We start from the raw sequence: 16,185 nt of genomic DNA on the forward strand, positions 1-16,185 counted from the left end.
TCAGTGTCTTGGGACTGGCTACACCAACATACACATTTATTACATTTAGAAACACTGTGATCAGATCACAGAACAATAAATATGTACCATCAGACAAAAAAACAAAAACAGAAACAGTAGAAAAGAAGCCGAGCCCCACAATGCTCTTCATAAAGTAGATTCCTAAGGTCTTCACAAAAGATGTCCCCAGATTGCCTTGTCCTCGTCCCCGGCCCCTGCTCCTCCAGCTCCGTGTACTGAGCTCAAGAGTTGTACAAGCGAAGTACAACCGCCCTCTCCCCCATCAGGGCGCCTGCTGGGTTTGACTCCGTGCAGATGACATCCTCGCACTCCGGAGTCTCACTCATCCAGCTCTTCCTCAGACAGAAGGTCCCCGTGGTCAGACAGCTGGTCTGTGTTGCTGGTACTGGTCGCGTCGTCCTCATCCTCGGAGCTGGCCTCGCAGGCTGTGTGGAAGAGCTGCATGAGTTCTCGGAAACGGTGGGAAACCTAGGAGGAGAGGGGAAGAGTTGCATCACCTTTCTTAAGTTAGTCTCATTTTAACATTTATTAAGCACTACACACCAATTTAAATAGTCTTGTTTGTTCCACACAGTAAGGCTGTGAGGGCTGTGTCCTCCTTTACAGATTAGGAAACAGGTCAAGAGGCTAAATAAACATTTTGCCCAAAGTCACATTCTTTCTAAAAACAAAACTAGAATGCAATCTCGGGCTTCTACCCCAAAATGCCAGCCCTGCCTCTCCTCCTAGAGCCACTATAAGTCAGGGCCTCCTTGGGAGAGGCCTTTACCACCACCAGTCACCTCTCAGTTAGCCATCCTGTCTTCTTCTTGCCAGGCCCTCTCCTTGGTTCCTCTGGGGCTTGATGCTCTAACAGGCCTCCCTGCCACTTACCTCAGCAGGGGTCTTATTTCCTAGCTGCTGGGAGATGATGCTAAAAGTCTGCGGCTGTGCTCCTTGCTCCTGGCACATGGTCAGAATCACCCGGTCAGCTTCCCTGTAATCCACATATGGTGATTAATCTACATTAGTAACATGGGTGTGTTACAGGCATTTGCCAAACACACATCATCCATCCCACCTACCTGGTCCACAAGACCACCTTCTCCCCCGTGGAGCTGACCTTGCTGTTGTTGGCACACACTGTAGCTTCTGTGGCCTTTGGCTGCTGCTCCCCCACTGGACCCTTGCCCTGTATCCCACTGGGTTTAGCCAAACCTCCTCTAGAGGCTTTGGGAGAAGTCTCTGAGGTGTCAATTCCTGATAAAGAAGATTCATGGACAGGGGACACCCTGTCTGCTGTCTTCACCCCAGCTCTGCTTGAAGGCAGCCAGCTCTCCTGAGTGTCTGGTTTCCCAGACACCTGTCCTCTCCCTAAGTCTTTGGTCCTTGAGGAAACAGGACTTGGGAAGGAAGCAGGGGGCTCAACAGTTTCAGGCGCTTTCTCAGCTTCGGAAGCATCCCAGCCCAGCATGGGAACCTCTGATTCACCCCCTGCCTGATGGCCCTCAACCTCATTCTGAAGTCTGGGAGATGCCTTGGGGCAGGGGAGAACCTCAGGCCCAGCCTGGTTACTCCTAACAGTGCCCAGCACAGTTCCGGCATTGGAGGGAAGCTGAGGAGTTTCTGGGGAGCAGGGTGGTGGGCCATCCACGAGAAGCTGGTCTGTAAGAGTCACTTCTTGAGGGGACAGCAAAGTGCTCCCCGCTGCCAAGCCTGTTTAGGAGGAAAATAAGGATCTAAGGGGATGGACAGGGTAATGATGGACCTAAGGACTACGAACTACCACAGGGTCACTCTGGCAGCTACTGTGATGAAGTTCTAATCTAGAAGAGTGTGGTGAGGGTCAGGGCTGAAATTACTTATACAAAGACAGAAAGTCCGACTGCCAATGCTGAGAATGGCTGGGTCTTTAGAATGCAGATCACAGAGGATCTGGAGACAAGGGTAAGGGGCTCAGGAATGGGAACACGAGAAGAAAATGCTGAATCATGTTGATTCTGTAGCACTCTTAATTCTGCAAAAGGGCTGAGGCCACAGGAGAGAAAATTAAGGGTAGACAGGAGATGGGTTTCCTATTGGTTTACTAGTAAAAGAGGTGGTAGTCCATCATGGAAAAGACCATTATTTATCCAGGTTCATAGACGTTCTTGCTTGAAGCCCAGGAGAATGAGATAGGAAAAAAAGGGAGAAAGGCTGGGTTGGCAGTCGGATCACTCACCTGGAATAGGCATCTCTCCCTTTCTGGTGCTCCTGCCAGTCCTGCTCTGGGTGGCCTCAGTGCTTTCTCGCTCCTCTGGGGCTTCTTCCTCCATCACGTCCTTGCCCTGCCCGGCTTCCTTAGCACCGGGCATAGGACTGGCCTCTCGGTGGGGGCTGCCGCCCACCAACTCATGGGGCTCCTTGCTCTTGTAGGATTTGCTGTCGCAGACCTGCAGGGATGGCCTTCTGGGTCAAGGGTCTCCTGACCTCTTTTGTCTTAGGGGCCAACCAAAGGAAGAAGCCCTGCCATGATGCAAGTCGACCACATGCACATCTGCTCCAATGATTTCAAATGGCCCAAAAAAGAGTATTGAATTCTACCACTCCTTCTCCAACCGAGGATTTTTGCTGCCAACCATCCCTACTCTACAGAACCAGCATTCCCTTTAGGCTCTATTTTCCTCACACAGGCTTGCTTCATTGAAAAAAAAATTTTTTTTGAGGGAAATATATGAACGGGTTGATTTTTCTCCAGTTCCAAAAGCTTTACTACAGGATCCTCTTTAAAAAGCAAAATCCATTATATATTTTTAAAAGATTCTATTTTCCATACACACACTAATGTACACATGTACTGCATATTATTTATCCATGTGTAATCTTTTTAGGAATTCTGTAAGACACACATCTGTGGTAGCAAAAATATACCCCAAACAGAAGGCAACCTGGGGGTTGCCCCAGGCAGTTCTGATACCCTGGGCACCAGGCCCCTCCTCACCTTGCTGCTGCAGTGGCTACAATTTCTCCTTTTGCTCTTCTTCAGTTTGGAATCACCTCCTTCATGGCAGGAACAGGCACAGTCCTTGGCCCCATCTGGCCACTCAGCCTCCTAGGAGATACCTGGGCTTGGTTAGCTGCCAAGCATTTTTGGTACCAAGAGAGGAAGCTAAATTGTGAGCCATCTGAACAAGCCCACCCCCTGACCCCCTCCCTGCTTCCTTTCTCTTTTATTATACACCATCTCTTCACATTGCCTGGGGAAATCAACGCCCAAACTCAATTAAAGCCTATTTTGAATCCCTGAAACAATCCTTAAACGACCCAAAGACTGATATATCCCAGTTGCCCAGATGTTTCAAGAAATATGAAGTAAAATACAATCTGAGGCAAAGTCACTGGAGAGCTCCATCACGAAATATGATCTACTCACTCGTCTGTCTTTGTTTCTGTCTCCCTGTGCCTTGAGCTCTCCCCTCTCTTCCAATCCCCTTGAGAGAGGGCTTTGTACATATGGAAGGCTCACTCAATGATACTCTCTGTTCAATAAACCCAAGACATAAGTACCATTATTATCCCCAATGACGATGAAGAAACTGAAACAAAGAGAGATTAAGTAAGTTGCCCAAGGTCATTCAGCTACTAAGCAGCAGTTTTTCCCCAAGAAAGAATACAAGACATGTAGTGAAAGGCCATGAATTAAAAAGACTACTTCCTGGAGAACAACAGAGAGCAGTGAGCGTGAGCAGACTCGGGCCAGACCACCTGGGTGCATAAACTTGCACTGCCACTTATTAAACGTGAGACCCTGGCAATGGCCCCTCTCTGCATTTCAGCTTCCTCTTCTGTAAAATGCAAACAAGAGCAATTTTTTCAGCGTCCTGTGAGAATTAAATGAGTGAATAATTCATGAAAAATAACTCCAAGAGATACATGACACTCTGTAACAAGCTAGGTATTAGCTGTTGTCATAATCAAAATGAGGAATCCTGGTTCCATTTTTCATATGAACAGAAAGAAGAAGAGCCAAAGATAAGAGAAACAGCTCTGAGCCAGAGAGAAACAGATGCTTCTAATGAGGCAATCAGGGGTGGGGCCCCTTCAGCACCTGCACTGACCTTCCCAGGGGCTCTGCGTGTCCACAGCAGCCCGACCATTTGTTCCTGCTCCACGACTGCCTCGGATCCCACACTAAGTCAGAGACCCACTTAGACAGAAAACTCAAGTCTGATTCATGAAAAATAAGTAATCCCCAACAACCTGGTATACCTTATCGTGATTTTGGACCCCAATTTCTTTTCTTCTTTTGTTCTTTGAGGCTGTGGGTATCTTGGGAGGTTCCTCTTCCTCTTCCACATCAGGCAGGGCCACTTCTTCAAAGCCATCAAACTGGGGAGGAGTGGGTGCCACTCAACACAGACCCTGGGCAGGTATCCCTCCTACACACGACCTTCCCCTTTACAACCCTACTGCAGCCTCACAGTCTGTACCTCATACTCTTTCTCTTCAGTCCAATTGATCTCTTCAAAGTCACCCATCCGGCTAGCTGCTGGGCGCAGATGGTCAAAGAAGATGGAGAACTCATCCTGTAGGTGGTCATGGCCCTTGAGGAGCTGCCACATCTGTGTCTTGAGCTGGGGAGGGTTGTAGAGGGAGAGATGAAGTCCCCAGAGCCTCTCTGGGCCACCATTCCAAATCAATCCCACACACTTCCGAGTTCTACTTTCCCTGTCAACTGGGAGACACAGAGAAACCTCTCTTTGATAACTCAGAGTTCTTAAACTTCCTCTCCATCCATGCTTCCCTGCACAAGAGGGGTACAATGCACCTCGTTTTAGTGAGCTTCGCTTTAATGCACTTCAGACACTGCGTTTTTTACAAACTGAAGGTTCGCGGCCAACCTGAGTCAAGTGAGTCTACCAGCACCATTATTCCAACAGCATTTGCTCACTTCATGTCTCTGGGTCACATTTTGGTAATTCTCACAACATTTCATACCTGTTCATTATTTTTATATATATTATGGCTCTATGATCAGTGATCTTTGATGTTACTATTGTAATTGTTTTGGGACACCACGAACTGCACCCATAGAGACAGCAATCTTAATCGATAAATGCTGTGTGTTCTGACCACTCCACTGACCAGCTATTCCCCCTCTGTCTCCCTCTCCCTCTCCGCAGGCCTTCCTACCCCCTGAGACACAACAATATTGAAATTAAGCCACTTAATAACCCTACAGTGGCCTCTAAGCATTCAAGTGAAAGGAGGAGTCACACATCTCTCACTTTAAATCAACAGCCAGAAATGATTACGCTCAGTGAGGAAGGCGTGTCTAAAGCCGAGACAGGCCACAAGCTCGGCCTCTTGTGCCAGTCAGCCAGCTCATGGATGCAAAGGAAAAGTTCTTGAAGGAAATTAAAAGTGCTACTCCAGTGAACACACAAATGATGAAAAGCAAAACTGCCTTACTGCTGATATGGAGAAAGTTTTAGTGGTCTAAGATCAAACCAGAAGACCGAACCAGCCACAACATTCCCTTAAGCCAAAGCCTACCACGGCCCTAACTCTCTTCAGTTCTATGAAGGCTGAGAGACAAGGGGAAAATGTAGAAAAAAATTTTATAGTTAGGAGAGGTGGTTCATGAGGTTTATGGAAGGAAGCAGTCTCCAAAAATGCAAGATGAAGAAGCAAGTGCTGATACAGAAGCTACAGTAGGTTATCCAGAAGGTCTAAGATGATAATGACGGTGGTTACACCCAACAACAGATTTTCAGCGTAGAAAAGACAGCCTTGTACTGGAAGAAGATGACATCTAGGACTTCCACAGCTAGAGAGAAGTCACTGCTTGGTTTCAAAACTTCAAAGGACAGATATCTATATCTATATACACATATACACACATACATACACATATGTATGTGCATGTATAACTGAATCACTTTGTTGTACACACGAAACGAACACTATAAATCAACTACACTTCAATAAAAAAAAATTATTTTTATCCAAAATAAGAATCTGAAAAGAAAAAAATATATGTGTATGTATTTGTATAACCGAATCACTTGCTGTATACCTGAAACACACTGTAAAGCAGCTACACTTCAATAAAAAAAAAAAAAACTTTCAAGGACAGCCTGACTCTTTTGTAGCAGCCAGTGACTTTAAGTTGAAGCTAGTGCTCCTCTACCATTCTGAAAACCCTAGGGCCGTTCCATATTATGCTAAATCTACTCTGCTTCTGCTCTTTTAAAGGAACAACAAAGCCTGGATGACAGCACATCTGTTGACAACATGGTTTACTGAATATTTAAGCCCACTATTGAGACCTACTGCTCAGAGAAAAGATTCCTTTCAAAATACAACTGCTCATTAACAATGCACCTGGTCACCCAAGAGCTCTGATGGAGACGTACAGCGAGATTAATGCTGTTTTCATGCCTGCTAACACAACATCCATTCTGCAGCCCATGGATCAAAAAGTAATTCTGACTTTCAAGTCTTATTATATAAGAAACACATTTCAAGTAAATCAGAACTATGATGGGGTATCACCTCACACCAGTCAGAAAGGCCATCATTAAAACGTTTACAAATAACAAATGCTGGAGAGGGTGTGGGGAAAAATGAACCCTCCTACACTGTTGGTGGGAATGTAAATTTGTGCAGCCACTATGAAGAAGAGTATGGAGGTTCTTAAAAAAACTAAAAATAGAAAGGGGGGAGGGACAGATTAGGAGTTTGGGATAGATAAACAACAAGGGCCTACTTTATAGTACAGAAAACTAAATTCAATTTATTGTAATGAGCTGTAATACAAAAGAATCTGAAAAAATATATATATGTATATATATGTATATGTATAAATGAATCACTTTATATACCTGAAACGAACATTGTACACCTGAAACGAACATTGTAAATCAACTATACTTCAACAAAAAATAAGAATTAAAGACAAAAAACCTCCCCAAAACCTGAGTTACCATATGATCCAGCAATTCCACTTCTCAGCATATATCCAGCAAAAATCTAAGTCAAAAAGAAACACGCACTCCAATGTTCATAGCAGCACTATTTACAATGGCCAAGACAAGGAAGCAACCTAAACGTCCATCAACAGATGACTGGATAAAGATGTGGTATATACATACAATGGAACATTAAATTACTCAGCCTCTAAAAAGAATTAAATAATGCCATTTGCAGCAAGATGAATGGACCTAGAGATTATCATACAAAGTGAAGTAAGTCAGACAGAGAAAGACAAGTGTCACATGGTATCGCTTATATATGGACTCTAAAAAACAAATGATGATACAAATGAACTTATTTACAAACCAGAAATAGACTCACAGACATAGGAAACAAACTACAGGTTACCAAAGGAGAAAAGGGTTGGGAGGGAAGGATAAATTAAAAATTTGGGATTAATATATACACACTATTATATACAAAATAGATAAACAACAAAGATCTGTTGTATAGCACAGGGATCTATATTCAATATGTTGTAATAACCTATAATGAAAAAAAATAAGTATGTATAACTGAATTACTTTGCTGTACAACTGAAACTAACACTTTAAATCAACTATGCTTCAATAAAATTTTTAAAAATTAAAAAGATACATTTAATAACACTATATTGTGATTCCTCTGATGGATCTGGGCAAAGGAAATTGAAAACCTGGAAAAGATTCTACATGCCATTAAGAACATTTGTGGTTCATGAGAAGAGGTCAAAATATCACCATTAACAGGAGTTTGGAAGGAGGTGTTTGCATTCCTCATGGAGGACTTTGAAGGCCTCAAGACTTCAGTGGAGGAAGTAGTTGCACGTGTGATAGAAAACGGCAAGAGAACTAGAATTAGAAGTGGAGCCAAAAGACGGGATTGAATTGTCGCAATCTCATGACAAAACTTCAACAAATAAGGAGTTACTTCCTACAGAAGAATAAATAAAGTGGTTTCTTAAGATGGAATCTACTTCTGGTAAAGATATGTAAAGACTGTTGAAATGACAACAAAGGATTTAGAATATTACCTAAACTTAGTTGATAAAGCAGAGTTTGAGAGGATAGATTTCAATTTTGAAAGAAGTTCTACTGTGAATAAAATTTTATCAAACAGCATTGCATGCTACAGAGAAATCATTCATGAAAGGAAGAGTCAATCATTGCGGCAAACCTCACTGTTGCCTTATTTAAGAAACAGCCACAGCCACAGCCACAGCCACAGCCACAGCCACCCCAACCTTTAGCAACCACCACCCTGATCAGCTGGCACCATCAATACTGAGGCAAGACACCTGAGCAACAAAAAAATTACAACTCACTGAAAGCTCAAATGATGGTTGGCATTTTTTTTAAACTGAAGTATACCTGATTTACAGATGGCTAGCATTAATTAAGGTATGTACACTATATTTAAAGTGTAATGCTGTTGCACATTTAACAGGCTACAGTATAGTGTAAATATACTTTTTACATGCACTGAGAAACAACAACAAAATTTGTGTGACTCGCTGTATTGCAATATTCACTGTATTGTGGTGGTCTGGAACCAAACATGCAGTATCTCTGAGGTCTGCCTATATTATTAACAGGTTTGATTCCTAATGACACCATTCTCTATCCCTGCCATACTGATCTCCAGCCCAGGCACTAAGTCAAGCAGAGCCATGAGGCAAGCCCCACCTGGGCACCATCTCCTTCTTCCTTGGACTTCCATTCCAGGGCACGGAGGGCATTCCTGAGCCTATGAAGGGCAGTCAGGCTCTGGTTTCAGATGGCAACCACCACCTGTCCCAGTGCTTCATGCTTTAGGTAAGTCTAAAATTTCCTTGCCTTCTTCATCCCTTCCAGGAAGCCCATTGCTCAGAAGCAAGAGGATATGGGATCGGTTAGGGAGGGGAGAAGGGGAAGGCCGAAAGCCCAGACAATGGAAAGGCAGCAAAACAGGAAAGAATACCTCAGTGATTTCCTGGGGCAGGCAGTCTGCACAGCTCTGGAGGACCTTGATAATCTTCTGGTGGTGTGAGGGGTTCTCTGCAAAGCAAATTTCCAGCTGCCGGAGAAACTTGCGACTCTTCTCAAAAGCCTGCTGCTCCTCAAACTACCAGAGTGGATAAAGGGCAAAAGAGGAGTCACCTATACAGCTTGAGTAGGACTTGATGGTTCTAAGCATAAGAATCAAGAAAAATGTGCTGGGGGCATGCGGGATAACAAAGCTCTGGTTTACAACTGTGAGGTCTTTTTTAGGACCATAGCATCTGTCCCCCTTGGGTCACTGGGGTCTACCAACCCAAGACAACTAAAGTATAAACGAAAGATTCAAGGGTTATACATCTCAAGTTGTTTACTGTTTCATGGATTGTGAGATCAGACACATTTCACAGTTTACAAAGAATTTTCACATACCCTCATTTGATCCTCATAATAACGCAGGAAGAGAAGACTGGCACAATGTGCATAATCTCTCATTATCATGTAACTGCTTTAAGACTATCAGAATAATCTCATCATATCCTTTATTCCTAGGTTTATCCTACTGGGATATCCCTCACATTGAGACACTGATTCTTCAACATTTCATTATTCATTTATTTTTAATTTATTATTTTATTTTATTTTGATGGGGGGAGGTAATTAGGTTTATTTATTTTTTCTTGGAGGAGGTACTGGGGACTGAATGCAGGACCTCATGGATGCTAAGCATGTGCTCTACCACTTGAGCTACACCCTCTCCCCTTATTCTCCAACATTTCAAACATCACCTTACCATAGTGGCCTGCCCAGACCACCATGTGTAAAACTGCAACATTATCATTATAAAGCACTATATACTATATATCTTCCTGTATACATATAGTTTATAATTTTTATAATATATATAATTATAATATATATGTTTTGCTGTTTACTTAACCTGACTTTCCCCAAGAGAATGTAAGCTCCGTGAGGGTAAGGATTTTTGTCTTTTATAATTACTCTATTTCTAGTACCTATAACTTTGTCTGACACATAGTAGGCACTCAAATATTTGTTGAATGAATGCCCATTTCACAACAGTGAGAAGCAAAGAGCATATGATTTCCCTAAGGTCTCCACTGGCAACAGAGGTAAAACCCCTCATGCTACGCATAAAGCAAATGAGAGAACGGGAGTTGGGAAGCTTATCCCTTGAAAAGAAGAAGGCTCTTATGACCTTACTGTAGGGGAAGGCAGTCTGACTGAAAGCAGTGGGAGACTGAAGCAGTGCTGACCAGCGCTATTCAATCCCAGTCTCGCTCTGACCCAGGAATCCCAGTGTGCTGTCTTTGCCCATCTACTTACTAATCCACAGGCCAGAGCTTGCTCGGGCAACAGGAAAGCAGCAAAGTCCTTCAACAGCTGAGGCCAGTCTTGGAGCAGAATTTGCAGGCTCTTGTAGAGATCCACGGCTGTCTGCCTCTGAGTACTAGACTCAAATTCATAGATGACCTGAAGGAAGTCCTCGTACTTGCCAGGGCTATGCTGCAGGGCTTCTCGTACCTATACAGAAGGACTTTCAATCATCAACACCGTTTCTTTGGGCCCCAACAAGAAACAGTGGTACAGAGGGAGAAGGAGGAGTTACTGTTAGAAAGCTCTCAAAGTATCCTTCAGAGGCTACTCCTCTGACAGGTCCTAAGATCTGGCTGTTAGTGGGAGACACAGAGCCATGAGCAAGGCACAGCTCCTTTTCTGGAAGTGGGCAACTGAAAAGCCTTCATTTTCCAGGGACCACAATCCCACCCACTAAACCAGGTAAGCTTTTCTCAAGCTCACAACCCTAAACTCTCCCTCCAGATTTCAGCTCTGTACTGAAACAGGTAAGAAGTGCTTGGTATATACATTTCGGCACAGTATCATCTGAGGGTAAATAATATATAAATTACCAATGTTAGTAAAATATTAGGAGACAAAAAAAACAGAACAAAACGATGACTATCACTGCTAGTACACCACTTTCCTGTGGGGGGGGGGGGGGAATAAAAGAACCAGCTGGTTACCAAAAGGATGAGATAAGGATAACTACCAGGAACAGGTTGGTTCATGTCTCTGAAGATCACTGAGGTCCACTGTCTGGCCAGGGCACCAAAAGTCTTTCTTCTGAAGCCAAGGGATCAGTAAAGATCCTCATTAGCCTATTCAGTCAAGTCATAACCTCTCACTCATGATGGGAATCATCTTCCCCCAATTTCTGGGCAATACAGGGGTGATGTTAAGGTAGTAACAATAAATCTGCTTATGATTGAACCCTGCATTGTTGTGGTTCTCTCAGACAGTTCTTTTGGTAATTCTAGGAAAGCAAAGGCAGAGGCATAGAAGGCTGTTGCGCAGCCTGAAGAGCAGACTTCACTTTTAAAACACCTGCCTAGAAGGAGAAGCAGTCTTATTCAGAGGGACTGGCAGTAACAGGAAGCAGCATTTGCCTACCCTGGTCAGATAAGCCTGAGCAAAGGCCAAATCCTTCTGCTCCCTGAGTGGGTCCCGCTCGAGGATGTCCTCATCATACAGCAACAGCAGCTTGGAGGTGTCCTTGCTGGCCCTGGCACGGCTCCCCCGCTTGTTGCGAGCTCGATGATTGCTCCGGCCCTTTCCAGCAGCTTTGACGCTCTCTCCTTAGAGTACATGCGAAAAAGACTGTTTCTCTGTCCCTGCAACCCCTACTCTTCCCACTCCACCAATGTACACCCTCCCATCAAAATCCTTCTCGATGTTATGGGGCAATTCAGGAGAAAGGCTGTTGGAAAAATGGTATGAGAGGCACATCTGTCTTGGTGAGGAATAAGCAGTGTTTTCCAAAATAAACACAGCTCTTGGCCTCACATGTGACAGATGAATTAAGAACCAGTATAAAAACTTGCGTGAACCAAATACAAATACAAAGCAGCTGATGAGAGTCAAACTGAAAATTTCTGAGCACCGCTCCGCTACAATGGCACCAGGTTAAACACCTGTTCTGAGGAAGGGAGGCTGGCAGGAGGAGCCAGAGGATCTCCTCTGGAAACTGGCCACCTGGTTTACAAGCTAGCCACTCTGCACATGTCCCTCAGAAAATGGGGTCACTTGAGACCTGCCGAATACAGGCTTGCCCAACTCACCTGGTGGGGTCCTGCTGGTCTCCACCTCTGGAGCAGTCTTGGGGGAGGCAAAGGTGGTAGGAGGCTTCTCGGCAGGGTCTCCAATCGCTTCGTCTGTCATTTCATCCTCTTTCTGCAGGCTTTCCATTCCTTCTGCTTCTTCTTCCTCTTCTTCCTCAGGCTCGGAGTTCTCTTCCTGGGAGTTCTCTTCCTCAGACTCACCCTCCTGGCTCATGCGCCTTTCAGATGCGAGCCAAGTCAGTTTCTCCATTGTTTCCTGCAAACCACCCCCCAAAGAGTGATCATGAGGCCTGTAATGCCTCACCTAGCACTGACTGCAAAGAGCTTTTGAGGAGGAACTGAGGTTAATCATTTGGAGCAAAGGACAGGAGGGAGCAGATGTGTTTTGAAAAGTCCATCTCTACCCTGAAGATAATCTTCCTTTGCCAGGGTCCATATTTATGATCTATTTTTTTGATCATTTAAATTCTGCTCAGGTAATTCAATTCAAAGTTCAGATGAGTTTAAGTCAAGTATAATAAGTAAAATTTCACCCTGTGCCTCTCCTCTCACTTCAATCCCCAAATTCTGTCTCCTAATGCATTCAAAAGTCAAATAAAAATGATCTTAGGACTATGTCGAGTCTCTAGTCCAACAAGAGAACAGGTGAACTATCAGTAAATTAAACTTATTACTGAGTCCACAAAATACGTGAGAAGATTCCACAACTCTCACCTGGAGTTCCGGGACAGACAGCACAGATTCCTCAGAAGCTGATGACATCTCATCTTCCTCATCTTGCGTAAGGTCGTCAAAGTCCTCTTCTTCCTCTTCCTCTGGCCCATCCTTCTCTCCTCCAGTTTCTGGCCCAGCCGGGGTCCCCACTGACTGACCATCAGCGCTAGACAAGTCTTCGGGCTTCCCTGGGGGGCTGCTAAGCACCATGTCAGGGTCAGCGCAGGATGAAGCATTCTTTGGGGACCCTTTGCTCATTTCTCCCGAGTTTCCTCCATCAGCAGGCTCTTGAGAAGCTGAAGGGGCTTTAGCTGGTTGACTCCTCTCCTCCTCCTGCTGCAGGGCCGTCTGTATCTTCACCTCTCTAGCACCGCCTGACTCCTCACGTGGAAAGCCAGTGCCCAATTCCACACAGTGTTCCTCTTTGATTTCCTGTTCAGGGGATCCACCAGAGATTTCCTCCCAAGAGTCTTTAGGTTCCATCTTGACAATTACCTCTAAATCCCCAGGGGAAGAGTTTAGAGATTCTTGGATGCCCTGAGGCAGTGGTTCCATAGCCTGCCTCCCCTCCTCTGTTTTCACTATAGTCCAGCCATAGGAACTGCTGTCCGACAATTCTTCCTGGCACGCTCTGTCGGCCGGTGGAGGCCCTGGGCTGGGCTCCTCTTTGGGGAAGACAGCAGCACAGAGGGGAGAGAGTTCCTGAGGTTCTAATTTGGGTTCTAGGCCTTGAAAGGCATTTTTCCCCTCAGCCAAAGGACAACTGATGTCCACATTCACTTGGGCTTTCTCTTCAGGGGTGGATGGTACAGGAAGATTCACAGAGTTGCCAGAAACAATTAAGGGTGGGATAGAGGAGGCCACAAGAGGCTGGTTCAACGGACAGGGGAAGGAAGTGGGGTTAACTAAGAGGGTGGTGATGGGGATGGTCTGAGGACTCTGGGCCACAGCAGCATTCACAGGCTGGATCATGTTGCAGCCACTGCCAAGGCTCACAACCTTCACAGTGGTGGCAGGGACAGTGAAGATGACAGGTGCAGAGTGGAGGAGGGGGGCAGTCTTCAGACAGAGAGAGGTCTTGGCCCCCTTTCTCTTTGAGCCCCTCCGTTTCACACAGGGCTTTCGAAACTTAGAAGGACCAAGTGAGGGCAGCATTACCTTGGGCACAGGGGCAGAGGGGACCAGGGTCTGGGGCTCAATCAGAGGGAAGCTGGTCTTGGTGTCAGGGGGTGTAGCAGGCAGTGCTGCTGGAGTCTCAAAACTATCGCCCCCAGCGACCCCCGGCAGAGTGCCACCTGGCACTTTCTGTAAGACAGTGGCTGGCTGGATCATGTGAGGAATCCCGACCACCGTTTTGCTCGGAGGGGCTTCTGACTGAGTTGACCTAGCCGGTGTCTTCCCAGGGCCGGAGCTAGGTTGGAGAGAGGGGCTGGGTCTGATAAGGAGGGGCTTCAGGGCTGATGACCGCTTCTGTCTCCAGGCTTTCCTGGAAAAACGATTGGCAACTGGCTTCAGTTTCAGGACTACACCCTTAGGCAGCAGCAGTGGGTACCGAGTTTCACTCCCCAGTTCTGAGCTGCCTTTTCCGAGGCCTGGGTCTGAGCTGATCTCCGTGGTTCCGGTCACATTTCCTACCTCTCTGGCACCATCAGCTATGAGCCGCAGCTCCTCTTGGATGGATGGCAGACTGGCCTATTGGGAACAAGAACACTCTGATGCAGCACGTGCCAGAACTTGGTAAAAAATCATAGGGCTTTCGAGATGCAAAGGACCTTTTCAGGACAATCTCTAGACATCACTTCAAGAAGGATTCTTCTGCACAAGATCAAATGTCTACAAAGACTGCATTCCAACTGTATACTCTAGAAGCTCTTCCCTGAATCTCCTTTAGGAAACTATCATTTTAACCTTCATTTTTAAAAGGTTATAGAATCACCTGGGGGAAGAGTGGAGAAGGAGTAGAGGAAGGGTGACTGAAGATTTCTCAAGGCCTAGTTCTACAACCAAAGCATCAGAGGTGCAAAGTAGCCTTTGATGTTTCTGGTGACCTTCTGCTTCTGACACACTTTGAGGAGGAAGACTGTACCTTTAACCAGAATGGAAGCCGGTGTTCTTCCCTTTCCACAGGTGGCTTCCACTGATGTGGCTGGATCTCTTCACAGCACTTCATTAACACGGGCAGCTGTTTGGTCTTCTTATAAAACTGAGCATGAAGAAATAAAGCATGAGTTACATTCATTCCAGAAACAATGCCCTCTGTCCGGCTCGGGGGCGAGGTAGGCAGTGGTTTAACACACACACACACACATTCATCCATAAAACAGATACATGAACAGCATGTGCTGAATGCTTCTGCATTTCAAATTAACTACTACCTAATTAATGAAGATTTTACAATTGCTCAGTATCTTCTGACGCTCTCCATTCTGGTCAGCAGGAAGGGAAAAATTTTAAGTCACAGAGAAAACAATGCAAATGGTCATTTAAAATTTCCTCCTGCTCAACAGATGCAATGAAAGTGATTAACCTTCATCCTGGCCACATGGAAACTTCCTTTTAAGCAAATAATGGCGTGAAGGACATTAAAAGGGAAGGGAAAGAAGAACAGAGAGACTGAGGCAGTTCAGTTTTAAGAGTAAACAAAGGGAAACTGAACTTACACTGACAGTATGCACCCAATCATTCAACATTTGTTGAGTGTCTTCTGCTTCCCAGGCACCATGCTACAAGCTGAGCATACAAGTAAAGAAGCAATTCCTGCTCTCAAAGACCATACAGACTAATGGGAGAGACAACCAAGTAGACCAATAATAGCATTTTGTATCAAAAAGTATAAAGACGTGCACAAGAAAGTGACACACAACTCACAGCTGAACAATAAAGATTTCTCTGGAGCAGGCGCAACTATAGATGAATCTTAACGGACACTCTGCTATATGAGGCAGAATATACTTCATGTTCATTATCATGGACATGTTTAATGAAGCACAAAGAGATGGTCTGGCCACAACAACTAAGGAATGAGGAGAGACTTCAGGAGACAAGTCAGAGGCAGGCAGGACAGGCCATCTGTGCCATGCCAAGCAGTCTGAACCCTACGCTGAAGGATTACATGCAGGTGGCTATGGCAGCAACTCGCAGGACAGAATAAACGGGAGCCAGAATTAGACACCACTTAGAAAACCACTGCATTAATCCAGGTGTGACGGAGGCCTGAACTAGCCAGTGGGCACCCCAGCAGGAAACAGAAAACTGAGAACTTGGTGACAGACAATGGTGGTGATCAAGGAGGAGGAGTCGAGGAAACTCCTCAGTTAACGGGCTGAGAAAACAGCTAGGCAGTAACATCATTCCCAAAG

At 45.2% G+C, this 16,185-nt stretch overlaps 1 protein-coding gene across 7 annotated transcripts in view; it reads right to left on the reverse strand.

The window, feature by feature from the left end:
- Nucleotides 1–16,185, reverse strand: part of GON4L (gon-4 like) — a 65,697-nt gene continuing 49,512 nt past the window's right edge. For 3 of the 7 annotated variants that reach the window (XM_074349533.1, XM_074349532.1, XM_074349534.1), the window contains 13 exons: nt 14,913–15,029; nt 12,827–14,518; nt 12,113–12,368; nt 11,445–11,629; nt 10,320–10,517; nt 8,956–9,099; nt 4,470–4,613; nt 4,249–4,368; nt 2,981–3,091; nt 2,222–2,432; nt 1,086–1,716; nt 895–997; nt 1–489 (listed from right to left, as the gene is read on the reverse strand). In XM_074349533.1, coding sequence (XP_074205634.1) covers nt 340–489; nt 895–997; nt 1,086–1,716; nt 2,222–2,432; nt 2,981–3,091; nt 4,249–4,368; nt 4,470–4,613; nt 8,956–9,099; nt 10,320–10,517; nt 11,445–11,629; nt 12,113–12,368; nt 12,827–14,518; nt 14,913–15,029 — 4,062 coding nt within the window. In that variant the 3' untranslated portion in view covers nt 1–339. Of the gene's footprint in view, nt 490–894; nt 998–1,085; nt 1,717–2,221; nt 2,433–2,980; nt 3,117–3,412; nt 3,519–4,248; nt 4,369–4,469; nt 4,614–8,955; nt 9,100–10,319; nt 10,518–11,444; nt 11,630–12,112; nt 12,369–12,826; nt 14,519–14,912; nt 15,030–16,185 lie in introns of those variants that run through there. The other 4 variants (XR_012501320.1, XR_012501321.1, XM_074349535.1 and 1 more) reach the window with 4 other exon arrangements.

This window comes from Camelus bactrianus, chromosome 21 (assembly GCF_048773025.1).
Source record: "Camelus bactrianus isolate YW-2024 breed Bactrian camel chromosome 21, ASM4877302v1, whole genome shotgun sequence".
Classification (NCBI taxonomy): Eukaryota; Metazoa; Chordata; class Mammalia; order Artiodactyla; family Camelidae; genus Camelus; species Camelus bactrianus.